Genomic DNA, 18,571 nt, shown 5'->3' with positions numbered 1-18,571 from the left:
AACTTAGGTGATCTTGTCTTCTAAGTTTTGAAGATGGTTTTGTCTAGGGCGTCAAAACTCAAAACTTTGTTAATGGTTGTCAATTTTGTGACAAGTATCTGAGGACTTAATAGTTATTTAGAAAACATTGTAGATAGCTTTTGAATTTTTTTCAAAAATACACAGATATGCAAATAGGTTAAATAGCGAGCATGGGTAACATGGTAATTCAACACTGAAAGGTCTTCTTCTCGCGCCTATAAGTAAACATCGCCGCACATTGAGATTATTCGAAGTGCCTTTGAGAGATCAGAGCAGCTAGGTCAATGCTGCCCTTGTTCCGTTGCGGGCGTAAATCGAAACCCAACGATCTTTTCTTAATTTCCTCTTGCAAGTTTTAATCTTTATTACTGCAAATTGGAAGAAAAGATCGAACACTTCCTTGATAGTTTGTTATGATTTTGTTATTCGGCCGATCCAAATGGGTTCTTGCTTTTTAATTAGACGCGAGTTCACAATTTCACCCGGCCTAGATTTAATTAATATGTTATGGAGCAGTCTCTCTTTCTCTATGATTTTTTACATGTTTTGTTTTTGTCGTGTCGAAAATCAGAGAGTCTGCCCTAAAATTCTCTTCTTTTTTGTCTATTTTGGATTTTGTTCTAAGAACAAGGAATAATATAGAGACGGTCAAAGTTTGAAACTTTCGATGGCTTGAGTTCTTCTTGTAGCGTTTGATCGAGAAAAATATAACAGTGTTTCATAATCTTTATTTGTGTTTTCCTCTCTTTCTGGTTGTTGTTGATGTTTAAGGCTTTGTGAAGCACGACTATGAAAGAAAGACCGAAAAGGGTTGATCATATGAAACAAAACTTTAGTATATTCGGATTTAATTAGAACTCAGCTTGTTTGAAATTTGGTGAATGTACCGTTATTGTTTCGTGATATTCTCGAATCATTAGTAGAATCATGAAATGCAGTCCAAACAATATTTGTTCTTTTCAACTAATGCTGTGAATTTAGTTTAAGAAATCTTTTAAGAATCATAAGCTAGTCAAAAACTGCAAGAAGAATCGAATAGATGTAGTTTAATCTGAATATTGAAGAAGTATCACCGGTTTTATCAAGAGCGGTTTTCAGATGAACGATTCAGGTTTTGATGCCTTGTATGTAGTATTGAGCTTCCTCCTTGGCTGCCTGACTTCTCTATAAACCAGAGTTGCAGTGTTCTGGTTTTCGTTTCCTGTTTTGTTTGCGTTTTATCTTTCTTTACAAAACAACAAATGTTGCTTTCTTGGAAAGCATGGCTTGTTCGCTTGTTCAAGGAACATGATTGATGGATCTTAAATGGGTTACTATGTAGTTGAGAATTTACTTCAGTGATCTGAATTGGGGAAAAGTGTTTGTGTGAGAATGTGAAAGAAAAGTCTTGACTTTATTCAATCCCCTGCATAACCATTAGTATGAGAATGTTCCTTGATGAAACATTCAATTTCTGTATAAGCCAAAATAAGCTTTTGATTTTATTGCAAACGCAGTTCCATTTTCAGACAACCACGAACACACGGATTTAGGTATTATCAATACCAAAAGAATAACACAGTTTCAAGGTACCTTTGATGAACAATGATTTCATTTACTTGTCGAGAACACTTCATGACCATCCGCTTCCTTCCATGAGACTTAAAATTATTCCAATTGTAGCAAGAGCAGCCTATGAAAAGTGAAGCTCATAACACCGGTTAGATCATAAGATTAATCTGATCTGCACAATACATAATGCGATGATCGTTTAGTGAAACACTCACTGCGACGGTGCAAGCTACGTATCCTGGTTTCTCTCGTGGATTTATCTTAGCACATACTATATTGAATACGCCTACGTACCATGGGATTGCGCAGAGGAAACCGGTTAAGAACCTTCGAGCAACAAAAACAAGGCCAAGTTTTTCAGATAAAACCAAATGAAAGTAATTCAAGAAAATTTGAGATGCTAAGAAAAAAAAAAAAAACTTACAAGAACCAACCGAGTCCAAGACCACAGCAAGGAAGACGGTCTTCTCTTACATGTCTTCCTTCACCAACAGCATATCCTGCCATTTAGTTGCAATGTTGCATTTAAAGCTTTGTGAACTAAAAACAGAGAGAGCTTCAGGTTCTTGCGTATAAGATTATCATCATTCGCAGATGGGAAGCTGAATCTGGATCTAGGTATTGCGGACCAGATCCCTTAACTCACCATTATTGAATCAATAAGTAGAGAAGAGATCTGATTATACGCATATAAGTCAGCTAAATAAATCTAGCATCTTGGTTTTAGTACTCAGCTAAGTGAATCTCAGGCATAGACTAAGTCTCAGCTTTAGAAACTTTAAAATTCGAAACCTTTTAAACTAACCATGAAGAAACCAGAGAATCATATCAAAAGAGTCGTCAAAAGACGAAGCAAGGTTTCAGCTTTCGTCCCGTTCTCGAGATTCTGAGATTCAACGTTGTTACTTACCAGTAACGGTTTGATGTTCGTGAATGTATTGATGAACGGAAATGTCGTGATGAGTTGCTCCGTGAGGCCGAGACGGCTGAGGAAATCCGGTGACCGGATGATGCGACGGAGGACGATGATGCGACGGAGGACGGTGATGCGACGGTGGTGGATAAGTAGGAATACCTTGAAACGTGCCGTAAGACGAAGGTGAAGCTGCTCTGTTTTTGTCTTTTTCTTTGCTCATTCTCACTCTCTCTCTCTCTGTCTCAAATTCTTAATCCTCTCTCTCTCTCTCTCTCTCTCTCTCTCTCTCTATCTCAGTTGTTTGATTGGATTTAAGGTTTCAGTAGTTTATGACACGTGGTAGCAAACACATGGACGAGTGGTTATTGTTCAAAAAGCTAATTTGTGTTGATTGAATTATTGATGTAGTCGACACATCAAATCAGCAAACCAAACAAAAGATGAACACGCAAATATGTTTTCATCTTCATTACAAATTCCATATGTTCAATCTAACTTACACATTCTTCTAATGATCTTATCTAATGCAGATCTTATTGGACAAACAACCTCTGAATAGTTTTATTGGCTTCTGTTAAAACATAGAATGGAGTGTAAAGAGAGTTGTGTAGAAAGTTTTAGTGGGCTTGAGAAGGCTACTCTTGTAATCCACATACCATGTTTGCTGGTACTGCAACATCAATCATTTTCGGATACGCCAGATTCAGATCTGTAAGGGCAAAGACAACGGTTACTGTGAGACTGAGGAAATCTATAGAATACTTGAGCATGTACTAAGCAGAGAGAAACTTACTTGACATGATGGTTTTGAATGTTTCTTTATCTTTAGTTAAACGTGGGTTGTGTTGCATCTCTTCTCCAACTGTACTTACCTGAAAATTAACAGAAAAATAGTGTGAGGTATTGTGTAGATGAATCACACAATGGATCACAATTTCATTATAGAAAGCCAATGTGAATGAATTATGCATTTTGCATTACCTCATAACCTTTGTAGTCATGAGCTGGATAGATCAGTGTGTCCTTTGGCAATGTAAATATCTGGTTAAAGATAAAAACAAAAGCGTTTCAAATAAAATCTTTCAAAATCAATTTGCCTATGGTGTGACAAGATAGTGTGTAAAACTTGCCTGTGAATGTACAGACTCGTAGAGTTGATCCGAGCTTCCACCCTGCAACACCGAGGAAAACACCATTGGTAAAGTTAAACCGACGTCTCAATACAAAACTTAGATCTTATGCATCCACATTGCGGTTTTTGGTTCTTTATAACCAATTTTTCCTCTGTTTTGTGTACCTGAAAGTCGGTCCTCCCACAACCGCGGATCAGTACAGCATCTCCTGTAAAAGCCATTCTTGGTTGGGGCTGATCTGCTTCTTCTCCAGTCACATATGTAACACATCCTGCGGTATGTCCTGGTGTAGCACGAACCTGAGACAAATGAAATCTCTTAGAGTTTCTTTGTTTCTTAATTATTGTACCGGTTTGAAATCTCGTTATTATACCTCAAGGTACAGATCGCCGATAGTTACTTTGTCACCAGGTTCAAGAAACATATCTGCTTTGGAACCACTAGCTTTCGAAATGACGGATTTCACACCAGGAACCTTTTTCTGTGTGGAGCAAAACAAAGAGAGATCACTGAGTATTTGATTTAGGCCAAAACAGTGGAAAAGTAAACAATTATATCAACCAACAGAAACAGACCTTAAGAAGTCCAGTTCCAGTGACATGATCAGCATGAACATGAGTGTTCATAGCATAGATAAGCTTTAAGCCTAGCTCATTAACTAGTTTCAGGTCTCTATCAACAGTCTTGTCCACCGGATCAATTAACTGCTCAATCATATAAGACAACAACGATTAAAATAATCAGATTTAAAAAAAGGCGATCAATTTAAGCAAAAATCGATTATTTCAGCAAAGAATTGATCATCTTTTTCATAACCAGTTCAATCTCATCATCTTCTTGAATCACATGCAAAATGAATCCAAATTTAGAAAAATATCCAAGCAAATCAATTGCTAATTTGTTCAACCAGACGATCAAATCAGCTGATTGTCTAATCTTAGATAACCAATCAACCAAAACGAAACGAAATGATTACAAGTTGCCGACAAAACGATCTGATCACATTCAAAACACAAAACCCATGTCGCAAAATTCCATCTTTGAAAGCAAAAACCAAACTTACAAGAGCGGGTTTATCAGGATGTGAAACGTCGGCGAGAAGATAAGTGTAAGTCGAGGACTCTTTCTCGAAGAGCTGACGAAAGAGAAGCTTCGAGGAGAAAGACGAAGACGAACCCATAATCGATCTGAGGGGCGTGCGAGCTCTGATATGAGGATGACGGAAAACACGAGAATGAGAAAAGAGTAATTTGGGTTGAAGAAGATGTTGGAAGCGTGTACAATGTGTCATCACCATTGCTGATTAAAAAAGCTTTCCTTTATGTTTGTAATCCCCACGAAAGTGTCGATGTCAGCGTTTTGAGACAAACATTGTGGGACCCGAAATGGACACGTACTGTACGATTTGGGGTAACAATAATGGATTTGATCTGATCGTCAAAAACTGCAAAGTTATTCGAGATTCATGAATGATTGGATTGGACTGGAGACGAAGAGCTTTCGAGGAGAGAGAGTGGAGAGATAATTCGAGTAATTATGCATAATCCTTTAATATTGGGCCTTATTCATGGGCCCAATTAATAAAAAGTAAAGTTAACTTAGACAAACGGTGTGTTGCCGACAAGTTCATTATGTGGTCGACGACACCGCTTCTAAAGGCAACGGTCAATCTTTTGTTTTATCTCAACGTGTCATGGACTTCTTTGTAGGTTTGTATCAAAATAATCGAGTTCACAATGATAAGTTTCTAGAAAACTGATCAAACCGATATTTTTCGGTTTTCGATTTTGATTTGGTTTGGAGCAATAAACCGATCAAGGACATTTTCAAATAAAAATATTTGAAAATGTCCTTGAAAATGAAAAAGACATTTTCAAATATTTTCGTTTGCGGTTCGGCGACGATTCTTCGGTTTTTGGTCTGATCTTTCACTCGTTCAGTATCTTTCATCACTTGTACTTGTTCTTGTTTCTTGTGTTAAAGGAACTTGTGCGTGTTCTTCTTTTCTTCACTCCTTTTTTCTTATTTTTGTTCTTCTTGTTCTTTAGCGTCTGTCTATCCTTCTTTTTCAGCATCTATTTATTTACTCATGCCTAATGTTGAATGATAAATCAAATCTAGTAACACTTGATTTTAGCAAATATTTTGTTTCTTTTTTTTTTCTTCTTGTTCTTTAGCGTCTGTTTATCCTTTTTGTTTTTCCCTATCAACCAAAGGGCTTAAGCCAAGGAGAGATACAACATTCAACTGATGCATAGTGAAGAGGTTGAGATGTAGTTGTCTTTGTGAAGTTGTGATACGTTGGTTGGAATTGGAATAGTGAATATAATTACTTTTTAAAAAGAAAAAATATCATATATCCACGAGAATATATATCCATTGCTCAGTTTATTTTTTAAAATTATTTGTCCACAAAAATTATTGTAATCCGAGTACTAATGCATTGAACGTTTGGAATGACATATATATGTATATATTAACATTAATTTTAAATCATTAAAAAACTATATAATATTAACTACTCCTTCAATTTCAAGTGATTGTTTATGTTACCGGAAAAAGGCCTCTTTTTTTTTTCTAAACGGTGACAAAATTACAGAAGAGATCAAATTTGATTTCAAACCCTATAAATTTTCCGATTCATTAGACGATTGGATTTAACCGGAAACATGTCGTGTTATCTCGGAACTTTCGCAGAGATAAAAAGCAAATCTCAACATTTGTGAATATTTTAGTCAACGATTCGTGTCCCCTTAGACTTCCAGTAAAGGAGGCAAGCGCATAGTAAATCCCCTAAATCGTCGATTTACAAATTTGTGCTTTTTTTTGTTTTCTTCCGCGCTACAATAACTGTTGTCTCCTCCTTGGTTCTTTTTTTTCGATCTTTATAAACAGAAACACTTCCACGTTCGAATCGATGATTGCTCTTTTCTGAGATGGGTGTTTGATCATCGGGGCGAAAAAAGATTCAATCTTTACCGGCTTTTCTCTTCTGGGTTTTGATCACGATGGAGTCTTTTCTAATCCATCATATTGTGATTGTGTTGCTGCTCCTCTGGTTTCTTTCTTCACTGAATCGATCCCACGGCTTTTTCTATTTCCTGTCTCTGATTTATCTCTACCTGGTATCCTTTTTGTTTGATTGATGTTAATGTTTGTTTTGGGGTACTTGTCTGGATTTGATGGAATGTGTTAAAAAATGTTGCTTTGGTTTCGTCCAGGTTCACGAACGTTATGTGATGAGATTGAAGAGGCAATTGCAGTTCGAAGAGAGGAAGCAAGCTAATCAGAGAAGAGTAATTTTCAAATATCTATATCTTTGTACTGTTATTTATAGGTGGAAAGATTTGATCTTTTATACGTTTTATCAATGTAAATGGTGGTTATACCTAGATTTTATTTGGTCGAGATAGAGAGGTCTTAGAGATGACCCGAAACAAGATGTTGTTTAAACCTCCTATTGATCTTGTTATGGTTTTAAGTCATTATAGTAATTAGTAAAGCTGTGAAAATGCTGGCTTTTTAGTGCTAAGAGTACTCACTCTTTCACCTTCGCCTGTGTATTTGTTGTCTGTGATTAGCTTCTCATTTGGATTTTTGTTTTCTCGAGTTTTCCATACCCTGCATGAAATTTTGTTTCCTTCCTTGTTCTTTGCTATGCATCTTTCAGGTTCTAACTGATTCTGAATCTGTCCGGTGGTTAAATCATGCTGTGGAGAAGATATGGCCTATATGCATGGAACAGATTACGTCTGAAAAGATTCTTGGTCCAATCATACCTTGGTTCTTGGACAAGTATCGACCTTGGACAGCGGTATCCGTTTCTAACAAAATATATATATTTTATCGGTCTTAGTTCCATTTCGCCTTTTTTGTGTGTTTCTTCTAGTACTTCAACAGCTCTGCGAATGGTGTAATTTGGATGTCACATTGCAGTTTGTACGATGTCACTTGTTGTTACTGACATCTTGTATGATTTATGTACAGAAAAAGGCTGTGATACAGCACCTTTACATGGGGAAAAAACCGCCTTTGTTGACTGATATTAGGGTCCTTCGCCAATCTACGGGTGATGATCACTTGGTATAGTGGCAATGCCTCATAGAACATCATACTTTGACCTGTTTCCATTTAATCATCTATTGCAGAAGTAGAATTTATGCTGGAGTTTATTATACAGGTACTGGAACTTGGAATGAATTTTCTAGCAGCAGATGATATGAGTGCGATACTTGCTGTGAAATTAAGGAAAAGGCTTGGTTTTGGGATGTGGACAAAGTTGCATTTGACGGGAATGCAGGTGGAAGGGAAGGTAGTGCCAGCTTTTGTCTTTATCTGAGTATGATATTTTTTTCATTATTGTAAACACATTCTTGCTTCCACTCTTATAAGGTGTTGGTCGGAGTGAAGTTCCTTCGTCGATGGCCTTTCTTGGGGCGTTTACGTGTGTGTTTTGCAGAGCCTCCATATTTCCAGATGACTGTTAAACCAATTTTCACTCACGGGCTTGATGTTGCTGTACTTCCAGGCATCGCTGGGTGGCTAGTAAGTACTACATAGCCTAATAGTCTTAACAAGAGTTTTGAATATTCTTCTTCATTCTTTTTGTTTTTTGTTTTTCTTGTACCTCTCTAAAATGTAAACCCATTTCCTTAATTTCTTAATCAGGACAAACTTCTATCTATCGCATTTGAACAGACCCTTGTTCAGGTAAGAATCGTGGCTTGTAATTTGGTTTCTTTTCTCTGCTTGTTCTTAGTATCCGTCTTGCAGTTAAGCAACAAATCTAAAGAATTTTTGTTACTCTTTCTTGTTTTCCCTGCAATTTGGTTGCAGCCAAATATGCTGGTTGTTGACATGGAGAAATTTGTTAGCCCAAAGCCAGGTATTGATTGTAGGATTAAACTCTTAGCTCCATCTTTTATTCTGTTGTGTTATTCTCGCTTGTATCAGTTTGTCTACAATCATCAGTATCTCTTAAGCTTTCATTAAGTTGCACTTTTTTTCTGTGTTGACCTCCAGAAAATTGGTTCTTTGTTGATGAGAAAGAACCAGCTGCACACGTCTTAGTTGAAGTCATTGAAGCGTCAGATGTTAAACCATCCGATCTAAATGGTCAGTTTGGACATTATACCACAACCGTTAGATTCTTTCGGTTTGAAAAACTTGTGTGTTTTGGTTTCAGGTTTGGCTGATCCTTATGTGAAAGGGAAACTTGGTGCTTACCGATTCAAAACCAAGATAATGAGAAAATCATTGTCCCCAACATGGCAAGAAGAGTTTAAGATACCAATCTTTACATGGGACTCTCCAAGAATACTTAGCATTGAAGTTAAAGATAAAGATCGATTTGTTGATGATACCCTTGGGTTTGTTCCTGAACCCCAGTTTCGTTACTCCAAACTAGTGTGAATATTAATAAATAATAGTTTCTTGTTTTTTTTTTTTTTTTTGGCAGTGAATGTTCAGTGAATATCGGAGAGTTGAGAGGCGGCCAAAGAAACGATATGTGGTTGCCTCTTCAGAACATCAAAATGGGAAGGCTGCATCTTGCTATAACCGTAATTGAGGACAATGCAAAGGTACAAACTTTTTCATTGAACAACACCAAGAAGTTTTTCAAGATTAGTTTGATAAAATACTTGTCTTTCTTGAAACAGGGCACTGATGAGGATCCCTTCAAAGGGGTGAAGAAGCTAAGCAAGGAAGACATTCAAACTTCTTTTGCTTCTGATACTGCAAACAACGGTTCTTTCACGTCGGTGAACTCTGAAAAATGTCCAAGTGTTGCAGATAACGTTGAGCCAATCAGCATTGGAGGGCAAAAAGAGACTGGAATCTGGGTTCAAAGACCAGGACCTGAAGTCTCACAGATATGGGAACCGAGAAAAGGCAAGAGTAGACGTCTTGATAACCAAGTACAAAGAGTTCCTACTAATGATGGATCACCAAACAACGAAAGCAGTAGCACCGATGAAAATCAAGAGGGATCAAGGAACCCAATGAAGTCTGTTGGTAGAGGAATGAGGAAAATCGGGTCAATGTTTCATAGGAACAGCAAAAAGGAAGACTTTTTGATAGGAAGCATTGAAGAGGAGTCGCAGGCTCGGTCTCCTCGGATCAATGTGAAGGCGATAAACCAAAAGGATATTGGAGTTAAATACGTCGTCGATGACGATCTCTCGGGTCCTCTTTCAGGCAAGAGTGTAGACTGTGAGAGTTTGGATCAAGAAGAGAACTCAGGTAAAGGTCACATGAAGGATGTTGCAAAGAGCTTTATGAAACAAGCTGAGAAATCCGCAAAACAGATAAAGCACGTGTTTTCGCGTAAAGGATCCAAGAAAATGAGAGATGAGCAGCAAGAAATCGTTCCTGAGTCTGATTCCGGATCTGATTCTGAATCTTCTTCTTCTGATGATGATGATGAGTTTACATGTGTACAGAACCTGGGAAAAGAAACAGGAACACCTAGAGCTCTTACACGCGATGGGAATATTGTTAGAACAGGAGATAATGATCATGTAGATACAACATTAGTAGACGCTAAGGAAGCTCCAAGTGGTGGCATTGCAGAGAGTTCGACAGATGTTGAAGCTAAAGACGAGAAATTGAAGGAAGCAGACTCGGAAACCACGGATATTGACGCGGCCATGAACATTAAAACTGAAAATGAGCAAGTAGAGACGGCTAAGAGTATTGAAGGGGAAGAAAAGGAACTATCTTCAAAGTAAAAAACGTAAATTTTATCTAGACTCACGTTGATGTATCTGAATATGCATACATACTCTATGTTTCTCTACTCTACACGTTGATTCCCGTTCAAGAGAACGAAGTGTAATTCCATTTTGGTTGTCTTTTGTGAATTAAATTCTGAAACACGCATTTCCCACGATTAGACTGAAATATAGCAAATTAGCAAATATGATTTCATATAGTATAAATAATTCCTCGTTGTTAACTTGTTATGTAAACGAGAAAACCATTTTGTTACATAACATCGATGATGCCCGTTCTTTTTTGGAACGTATTCCATGAGTATGATTAAATTTTCCTATACACAAAATAAAATGTAAGTTAGATTAAATTTTGATTTGTTTATATAAGTTTTTGACGGGAAGTTTTTTCTTATTATTACATATCAAATAAATGATATAGAAATTTTAGAAAGATAACTTCCGAAAATTCAGAATGATTACTTTATTATTTGTAGTGGTTATAGCCGGAGAAATTTTATATAATTCTTTCTCTCTCGGCAAAAGCGGGTTTAATTATGAGCTGCTCATAACAACAAAATCACAGCAGAAAAATAGAAAAAAAAAATATTATATATAAGCGTATTAAGCTGAATGTTTGGCTCTGTAAATTTGTATCAGATATAATATTGAAGAAGCAAGAGAAGATAAGAAGAGAGAAGAGGTAGTTAAAACCCTAATTTGTTCTTCGCTTATTATTCCCAAGAATTTTCTTTGTCACGTTCTTTAGTTTGCTTGGAAAGGAAGCCTGCAAGCGACGATAATTCCTTTTAATTTGACGGGAAGGAATCCCTCCACATCATTTCATTATTCCTTTTATTTCATGTATAAATATTTGTTTGGAATTTAGTTTTGAAATAATTGAATACTTTTCAAACAGTGATATGTCACATAAACATTTCTTGATTTTAAAGTAAACACTTTTACATATTATTTTCCTCTCTTATTTTTTTCTTTTATAAAAGGTTTTTTTACCCTTTTTTTTTTTCATGACATATATCTCATGTGGATGATTAAACGTTTAGTAGATGGAAAGCTGTATATAAATCCACAACATGCTCTCACATCAGAGGTATGTCTACCTATTATGTGTAGCGTCCACATTCAACTATATGAGATTTATGAGGAAAATACAATAAAAGTGAGGGTACAAATAAGACTATGGAACACCAATCCTTCAAATAATACCATATACAATGTTTTTAATTTTTCATCAATATTTTCAGATTGACAACAAAGTATCCACGATAAACAACAAATTGTCACTTTACTCCATAACGTACTGTAAATCAATAATGATCAGTGAATACTCAAAACAATATATATTGTCTGATTATGGGTCATTATAAATATATATTTTACCATCATCATCACATTTCCAATGTCTATTCCAAACCTTAAAGAGTGTTAATATGTTATCTATCAGATATGATCTTCTTGATACCAAATAAGACCAACAACATTTTTCAATCTTTTTTCTGTTTTCATTCTCTGTTAAATACTCAACTTTTAAATCATTCATTGACCAGAAGATCTCTATAAATCAAACATGAAAAATGAGTCGCTTAGAGGCATTATTATGTCTTCATTTGCCCCAATCAGACATGAAAAATGAGTCGCTTAGTAAAAATAGTTACAAAATAAGTTGGAATTTTTTTTTATTAAATGTAGAACATGGTGGGATGGAGAATGTTATTTTTATGTAGTGAACAAATTATGCACAATTGAAAATGACTCACTGATCTCTTGTTAGAGCATTAATTTTCTAAGAAAAAACTTCTAACACTTAGATTTTATGATACCACTTAATTAAGTTTCTAAGCAATTAAATGAACTATAATATTTGAGTCCTTTATTTTCGCTTGACTTTGTTTCTCTATTTTGTCGAATAGTTCTTGGTAATTCATATTTTTCTACAACATTTTAGTTCACATAGTTCACATGAAAGAAAAAGTGTTTCATGAGCATTATTATGCCTTTGTTTGCTGAAATTATCAGGCGACTATTACGAATTTAAATAAACAATTATCAGGCAATTATCAGGCGATTATCATATTCTTCTCTGCGTGATCTGGCTCAACTTCTATTAGTGGCTCGTGACCCATCTCGACGCCTATAAAAAAAAAATCATTTAGCAAATATTGCAGCTTGTTGTGAAACCAATTTCTCTTATTAGTCTTTTTTGTTGCACCCACTGTTGTTATCATGATTTCCAGACTGCAATATATCCACGGTTAGCAAGTTGTTCCCGTTGCTACTCTTGCAAATCGCGACTTTCACTCCATGGATTACTTGATAGTCAATGATGATGACAGAATGCTCATAGTAGTAATTGTTCCCCAATTCAGGTCCATTATAAATGTAAACTTCGCCATTATCACAGTTTTGCAGCGTATTCCAACCCTGGAACAGTTTTAGTCTCACAACAAGTGGATATCCAGCTTTAACCATTTCCAAAGCCGACTCCAGCGTATCATACCTGAATACTTCCTTGATTTTATACAATTCATCATCTTTGCCACTAAATTCCTCTTTCACACAACAATTAAATTCTTCTTCTCCAAGCTATTATCTCCGAACTCCGTGTAATTTGGCATACATCAAACCTACAGCCAAACTACTACCGCAACAGCAGTGAAGACACAGAAGTTTAGAAAATAATGGATGTTGGTAATTGTCTTCATAATCATGTAGACATGCGTTCCTGCATGGAAACATGAGAGAAAGAGACACAAACTCCTTGTCTAAACCATTTAACAGTTTGGTTGCATTAATAAGGCCGCATATGATGTACGCCCAGCATAGGTGATGACCCCTCTGGTCTCGTATATGACCAACCACAATCTTAAGTCTTCTTCTATTTGCTTCTTCTAATATATACTTAAGTGTTGGACCCTCGGTTGACCAGAACGGAAAGAGATACCCCATGAAATCAGACAGGCAAAATGAATCTGATAGGGGGTTGGTTTCAAGAACAAACTTGAACCTTTCTGGATGTTCGAAACACTTCTTTGCTTGATTCTCTTCAACATACTCCATTACGTTCTTTTTCAAGAGCTGACAGAAAGCTTTGGAAGTGTACGGAGTGCTGCAAACCTGCTGGGGAATTTGACCATTCTTCTGGACTCATCGATTTCCTCTTTGTTGTCCACTTCCGTAGTAAATTCATCAACATCCAAAAACATCCGAAACAGATTCATCAACATCCGAAACAGATTCATCTGAAGAGGAGGAGGAGACATCTTCTTCCTCCTCAGTGGAGCTTTGATAACATGGTAACAACTATCTGGCTTTGATCCTACAAATGTATCTCTGAGCTTGCAAAGGTTTCACTGTCTCGTATGTAGCTCTGTGAAATTACTAGAAGAACAAGCCTTTGGTCAGACCGAGAAAATAAATTTAAGGTTAAAAATGATGAAACTCAAAAGGTACCTGGGAAAATACCAGAATTATTATCAGCATTGTTGTTAAACTCAGCTACAGTCAAAGCAGAGATTGAGTCAGATTCAGAAGTGCAAAATATATGGATGAAGAAATTAATAAACTCAATTAGGTACCTGTGATTAATTCCCTCTCCTCCTCCTGTACGTTGTCCTCAACAATAGGTGATCTCATCCAAGATTGATCTAACAGAAAATAACAATGGATCAACAAGGTAACTAAGTCACGAGGAATGGAACGAATTAAATCGATAATTGGAGTTCAGATAAAACATTGGTGAATGCATCCTATCATTCAAGCTGTCAAGTTCATCAAACACATGGTCATATATCCGAGGTTAACCTAACTAGTTATCATCCAAGGTTGTACTTAAAGAGACAAGAGCTTCAAGCGAAACAGTAAATGTTAGAGAAAATAGTTGTTCACAAACGGCAAACTGATCTAACAGAAAATAACAATGCATCCTATCATCCAAGATGTCAAGTTCATCAAACACATGGCCATACGAGGTTAACCTAACTAGTTATCATCCAAGGTTGTGCTTAAAGAGACAAGAGCTTCAAGCGAGACAAGAGACTGTTCACAAACGGCAAAACTGATTTAACAGAAAATAACTATGCATCCTATCATTCAAGCTGCTAAGTTCATCAATCACATGACCATCCGAGGTTAACCTAACTAGTGATTCGAGAGAAATCATTTCAAGGATTTGCTCAAAGTGACAAGAGCTTAAAGCGAGACAGAAAATGTTAGAGAAAGAGATTGCGTTATACCGATAGAAGGAACGAAGTCGAGATTAAGAAGATTTGGGATGACAGCCCAAATGGAAACTCTGGAGCATTGTCGTCCCCGCAAGAATGACCAGAGTTGTTAACCGGAGTGGAGGATAGCTGTTTCAGGAAGTTGTTTACACTACCGTCGGATTAGCGATGGACCATTGATGTGGTTCTCTAGCTGTTGGATTAGTCTGTCTATTAGATAGATGATGAGTGATGATCGTTTCGTTAAGCATCTATTAAAAGGCTTTATTGGATGAATAAGCCCACATATTTCTAATGAAATAGTCGATAGGCTCAATACTTATTAATTTTAAAAACTGTGTAAAATGTTGGAAATACTCTTACTTAATAAATCTAGTACTAAATTTCTTTTTATATACGTGTAACTTAATTTCTTTTTAATACTTTTTATTTATTTTAGTATTGAAATAATTGCATAGATACTTTTAAAACCTTGAATTAATATGTTTATCCATCTATAATATGTTTTATCCATTGATAATACCAAGATCCAACAGAACAAAAGAGGATAGTTTTTGCTCTCCTTTAAGAATAGTAATATAATAATAGTAAACTTGGTATCAGATAAGCCAAGTGGTTAGGGGTATTATATATTGCAAACATGGAAATATCGCTTATGCTATAAAAACTCTCTGATATAATATGCGTACAAAATATGAGATCACTTGGTGGGTATTAATATTACTACTGCAAATTTAATTATATCGTTAATACTACAAACTCTTCGATAATATGTGTGAGAAAAATGTGATCACTTGATTGGTATTTTAAAGCTCTCACTTTCAAAGGTGGAATTGATGTACTTTTGATATGTGTTTAAACATTTGGTGAATCAATAGAGCCTGTTGGTCGATAACGGCGATAAGGCGATAAAGCGATGAGGCGATAAGGCGATAAAGCGATGAGGCGATAAGTTTCTTTTGGTCGCCGTTGACGGCATCGCTATCCCCCCCTTTCCTCCGGCCATGGAGTCTTCTTCTCCTCCTCGAGTCCCTCCTCCTCCTTTACCCCCAGATGACCTCCTTTTTCTTCAGCATTGTCCAGATCTGGTTCCCAGATCTCTCTCTTTCTCTGGGGATGGTACTCTTCCCCCTGAAGCGGCGGCTCCTTCTTCTCCACCCGCAGATCTGGTGGTTTCATCTCTCGTCAAGGCCGTCAATTCCCCCGCAGTTCCTTCATGGGTTTCTAAAGTTAAATCTTCCTTTCAAAATCTGTCTAACGTCTCTTCTCCGTCCTTTTCCGAGGATGGAGTTCCTCAAGTTCGTGCTCCAGATTCAATCACTTTGGGGTCTTCTCAGATATGGAAAAATCATTTGGTTGCCTATTTTCATGGAAATCCTCCTTCTCCAGCGAAATTTTTTAAGGATTTGAATCCAATTTGGGGAATGAAGGGAAGAATTTCAGTTAAGTATCACTCTCCCAGGATATGCCTCATCTACATTCCTTGTGAAGTGACTCGACAATGGGTGTTGGATATTGGGTTTTGGCATTCTGGAAATTGCTCATTCACGGTCTCTCAATGGTCAGGACATCTAAAGAGAGATCCTAGCTATTCTCTTCTATTCGTTTGGAGCCGATGAAATTGGTTCATGCTCCAACTTGGGTTTTGTTCCGTAATGTTCCTCCGGAGTTATGATCTTTTGTTGGTTTCAGTACTATAGCATCGGGTGTGGGTATCCCAGTGCACTCTGAATTCCAAAAAGCTTGGTCCTTGCACTAATGGTGTTGTCAAATTAAAAGTGGTGGTGGAGTTGGCAAAGAATTTACCCTCTCGGGTCAGGGTTTTTGACAAGTTTGGGAACTCAGTCCTTGTCTCTGCTCAATATTTGAAGCTTCCTCCTAAATGTGGTTTTTGTGGTGAGTTTGGTCATCTTCAGCTGAGATGTACAGAAGTTATTGCTAAGGCTGCTTTGGGTGGTTCCTCTGATGCCAAGATTTCAGTTGAAGAAGTTCCTGTCTCCGTTGGTGCGGTCGCTATCGAAGTTTCTCCTGCGGTTGATTCTGAACCAGAAGTAGAGACTGGTTCAAGTTCTCTTCGTTCTGAATGTTCAGGAAAGATCTCTCGTTCCTCTAGTTTACCTTCTCCTGCTTTGGTATCTCGTGAAGAGTGTGGCTCTGATGGGTGGACTAAGGTGGTTCGTCGTTCTAAGGTTATTCCCATTTCTAAGAGTTTGGCAGTGGATCTGCCTTCTGCTCCCCCTGTTTCTACTGCTCAGTTTGAAGAAGAAGAGGAGCTCATCAAAGCTGCTCAACAAATTATCCGTTCTAGGATTGCAGCGCAAGAAGTGGAGCCGCCAACTTTTGTTTCTGGTTTGGAGAGAAGGAAAGATAGGAGGAAGCAGCGTCAGGCTTTGCTTTTGTTATCTTCTCCTCCGAAGGTCCCCAATAAGCCTTCGGTTATATTATCTAAATCTACATCGGTTAATCTTTCGGGTTCTCATCAGGTTACGTATAGACAGCCGTCGTCTTCGCCAGCTGTTCATGTTTTGGATAACTAGTGCTCTGCACTGCCCCCTTTTGACTTCTCTATGAAGTGTTTTTGTTGGAACGTTAGGGGCCTTAACGGCGATATTAGGCAATTATCAGTTAAGCGGTGGCTCTCCACCAACTGTCCTTTGATTGGCGGCTTTTTAGAAACAAAGGTGAAGCAGGAAAATCTTGAGGTCCTTTTGAATCAGACTTTACCAGGATGGAAATTGGAAGCAAATTATTCTGATGAGGCAGATAACGGGCGTATTGTTGTTGTTTGGAACCCTTTGTTGTCGGTGATTACGTATGTTAAGACGTCCCAATTGGTGTTATGCAGGGTATTCAATCCTACTACAAACCATTCCTTTTCAGTGGCTTTTGTGTATGGAAGGAATAGGAGTGTGGAAAGGCGATCACTTTGGAACTTGATTATAGATCTGGCTTCTTCTTCGCTGTTACAGCAATCACCTTGGATTCTAATGGGTGATTTTAATCAGGTGCTTTCTATATCTGAAACTTTTTCTCTTCTTCCAAGTTCTATGCATCTCGAAGGGATGGAAGAGTTCAGAGAATGTCTTAATTCCAGTGAACTTTTTGATTTAACCATCAGGGGTTGCCATTTCACTTGAAGCAATAAATCTGTTACTAATCCCAAGACAAGAAAGTTGGATCGGGCTTTGATAAATGAATCTTAGCAGGATTCATTTCCGAATTCAATTGCTTTTTTTGATAGCCCAGGCAGTTCTGATCATTCTCCCTGTCTTGTATCCTTGACCAACTCTGAAGTAAGAAGGAAGGCACGTTTCAATTTCTTTATGTTTTTTACTATGCACCCGGAGTATGAGCGGTTAATCAAGGAAGCTTGGCAGTCTCCGGTTTTTGCAGCTGGGGCAATGTTAATTCTTTATCAGAGATTGAGAGCTGCAAAGATTTGTTGTAAGGATTTAAACAAGAGGCATTTCAGTAATATCTCTGCTCGAACCAAGGAAGCTTTTGAGAAGCTTACCGATATTCAAAGTCATGTCTTACTTGCTCCATCCCAGGCTCTGTTTGAAGAGAGGCTCACGCCAGATCTTCTTGGCTTCTTTTGGCTGCGGCAGAGGAAAACTTCTTCAAACAAAAGTCTCGCATTCAATGGTGCAAGGATGGTGATGCCAACACAGGTTTTTTTCATAAGTCTGTGCAAGCAAATCTTTCACGTAATGCCATTTATTTCCTCCGTAATGATTTGGATATTAAGATTTTGGAGCCGCAGCTTCTCAAGTCCATGGTTACCCAATATTATTCTGATCTTTTGGGGACTGAAAACTCAAATGTCAGGTCTCTTTCAGTGAATCAAATTCAGGATCTTCATCCTTTTAGATGTGATGCCTTTGCAGCAAGTCATTTATCTGCAATTCCAACAGATGAGGAAATCAGAGCTACTGTCTTTGCTTTACCTAGGGATAAGGCTCCTGGCCCGGACGGTTTTACAGTAGAATTTTTCAT

General features: G+C 37.3%; 3 protein-coding genes across 5 annotated transcripts; 1 reads left to right on the top strand and 2 right to left on the bottom strand.

The window, feature by feature from the left end:
• Positions 1-1,046: 1,046 nt before the first annotated feature.
• On the bottom strand, positions 1,047-2,763 carry LOC18010717 (60S ribosomal protein L18a-like protein). Of its 2 annotated transcripts, none has more exons than XM_024150201.1 (4): positions 2,483-2,763; positions 1,997-2,072; positions 1,867-1,899; positions 1,047-1,744 (listed from the first exon to the last, which is right to left on the bottom strand). In XM_024150201.1, coding segments are annotated over exons 1-4 (336 nt in total). In that variant the 5' UTR covers positions 2,709-2,763; the 3' UTR covers positions 1,047-1,743. The 2 variants fall into 2 exon arrangements, with proteins under 2 accessions (XP_024005969.1, XP_006392780.1); XM_006392718.2 differs by having other exon boundaries at positions 1,053-1,693; positions 1,788-1,899.
• A 164-nt stretch (positions 2,764-2,927) lies between these two features.
• On the bottom strand, positions 2,928-5,100 carry LOC18010396 (persulfide dioxygenase ETHE1 homolog, mitochondrial). The gene is made up of 8 exons (XM_006392717.2): positions 4,685-5,100; positions 4,197-4,325; positions 3,995-4,102; positions 3,786-3,920; positions 3,619-3,660; positions 3,470-3,529; positions 3,282-3,360; positions 2,928-3,197 (listed from the first exon to the last, which is right to left on the bottom strand). Exons 1-8 carry the CDS (start codon positions 4,916-4,918, stop codon positions 3,124-3,126), a joined length of 861 nt encoding a protein of 286 aa, XP_006392779.1. The 5' UTR covers positions 4,919-5,100; the 3' UTR covers positions 2,928-3,123.
• Positions 5,101-6,298: 1,198 nt separating this feature from the next.
• LOC18010560 (C2 domain-containing protein At1g53590) lies at positions 6,299-10,489 on the top strand. 2 transcript variants are annotated; one of them, XM_024150187.1, is made up of 13 exons: positions 6,299-6,405; positions 6,517-6,746; positions 6,843-6,917; positions 7,292-7,435; positions 7,609-7,704; positions 7,802-7,933; positions 8,014-8,166; positions 8,290-8,331; positions 8,458-8,506; positions 8,644-8,736; positions 8,807-8,990; positions 9,080-9,203; positions 9,282-10,352. In XM_024150187.1, exons 2-13 carry the CDS (start codon positions 6,630-6,632, stop codon positions 10,350-10,352), a joined length of 2,280 nt encoding a protein of 759 aa, XP_024005955.1. In that variant the 5' UTR covers positions 6,299-6,405; positions 6,517-6,629. The 2 variants fall into 2 exon arrangements, with proteins under 2 accessions (XP_024005955.1, XP_006392778.2); XM_006392716.2 differs by lacking the exon at positions 6,299-6,405 and having other exon boundaries at positions 6,630-6,746; positions 9,282-10,489.
• Positions 10,490-18,571: the final 8,082 nt, after the last annotated feature.

The sequence above is a fragment of the Eutrema salsugineum genome, unplaced genomic scaffold (assembly GCF_000478725.1).
Source record: "Eutrema salsugineum unplaced genomic scaffold, Eutsalg1_0 scaffold_7, whole genome shotgun sequence".
NCBI lineage: Eukaryota > Viridiplantae > Streptophyta > Magnoliopsida > Brassicales > Brassicaceae > Eutrema > Eutrema salsugineum.
This window is presented reverse-complemented; position numbering and strand designations above follow the sequence as displayed.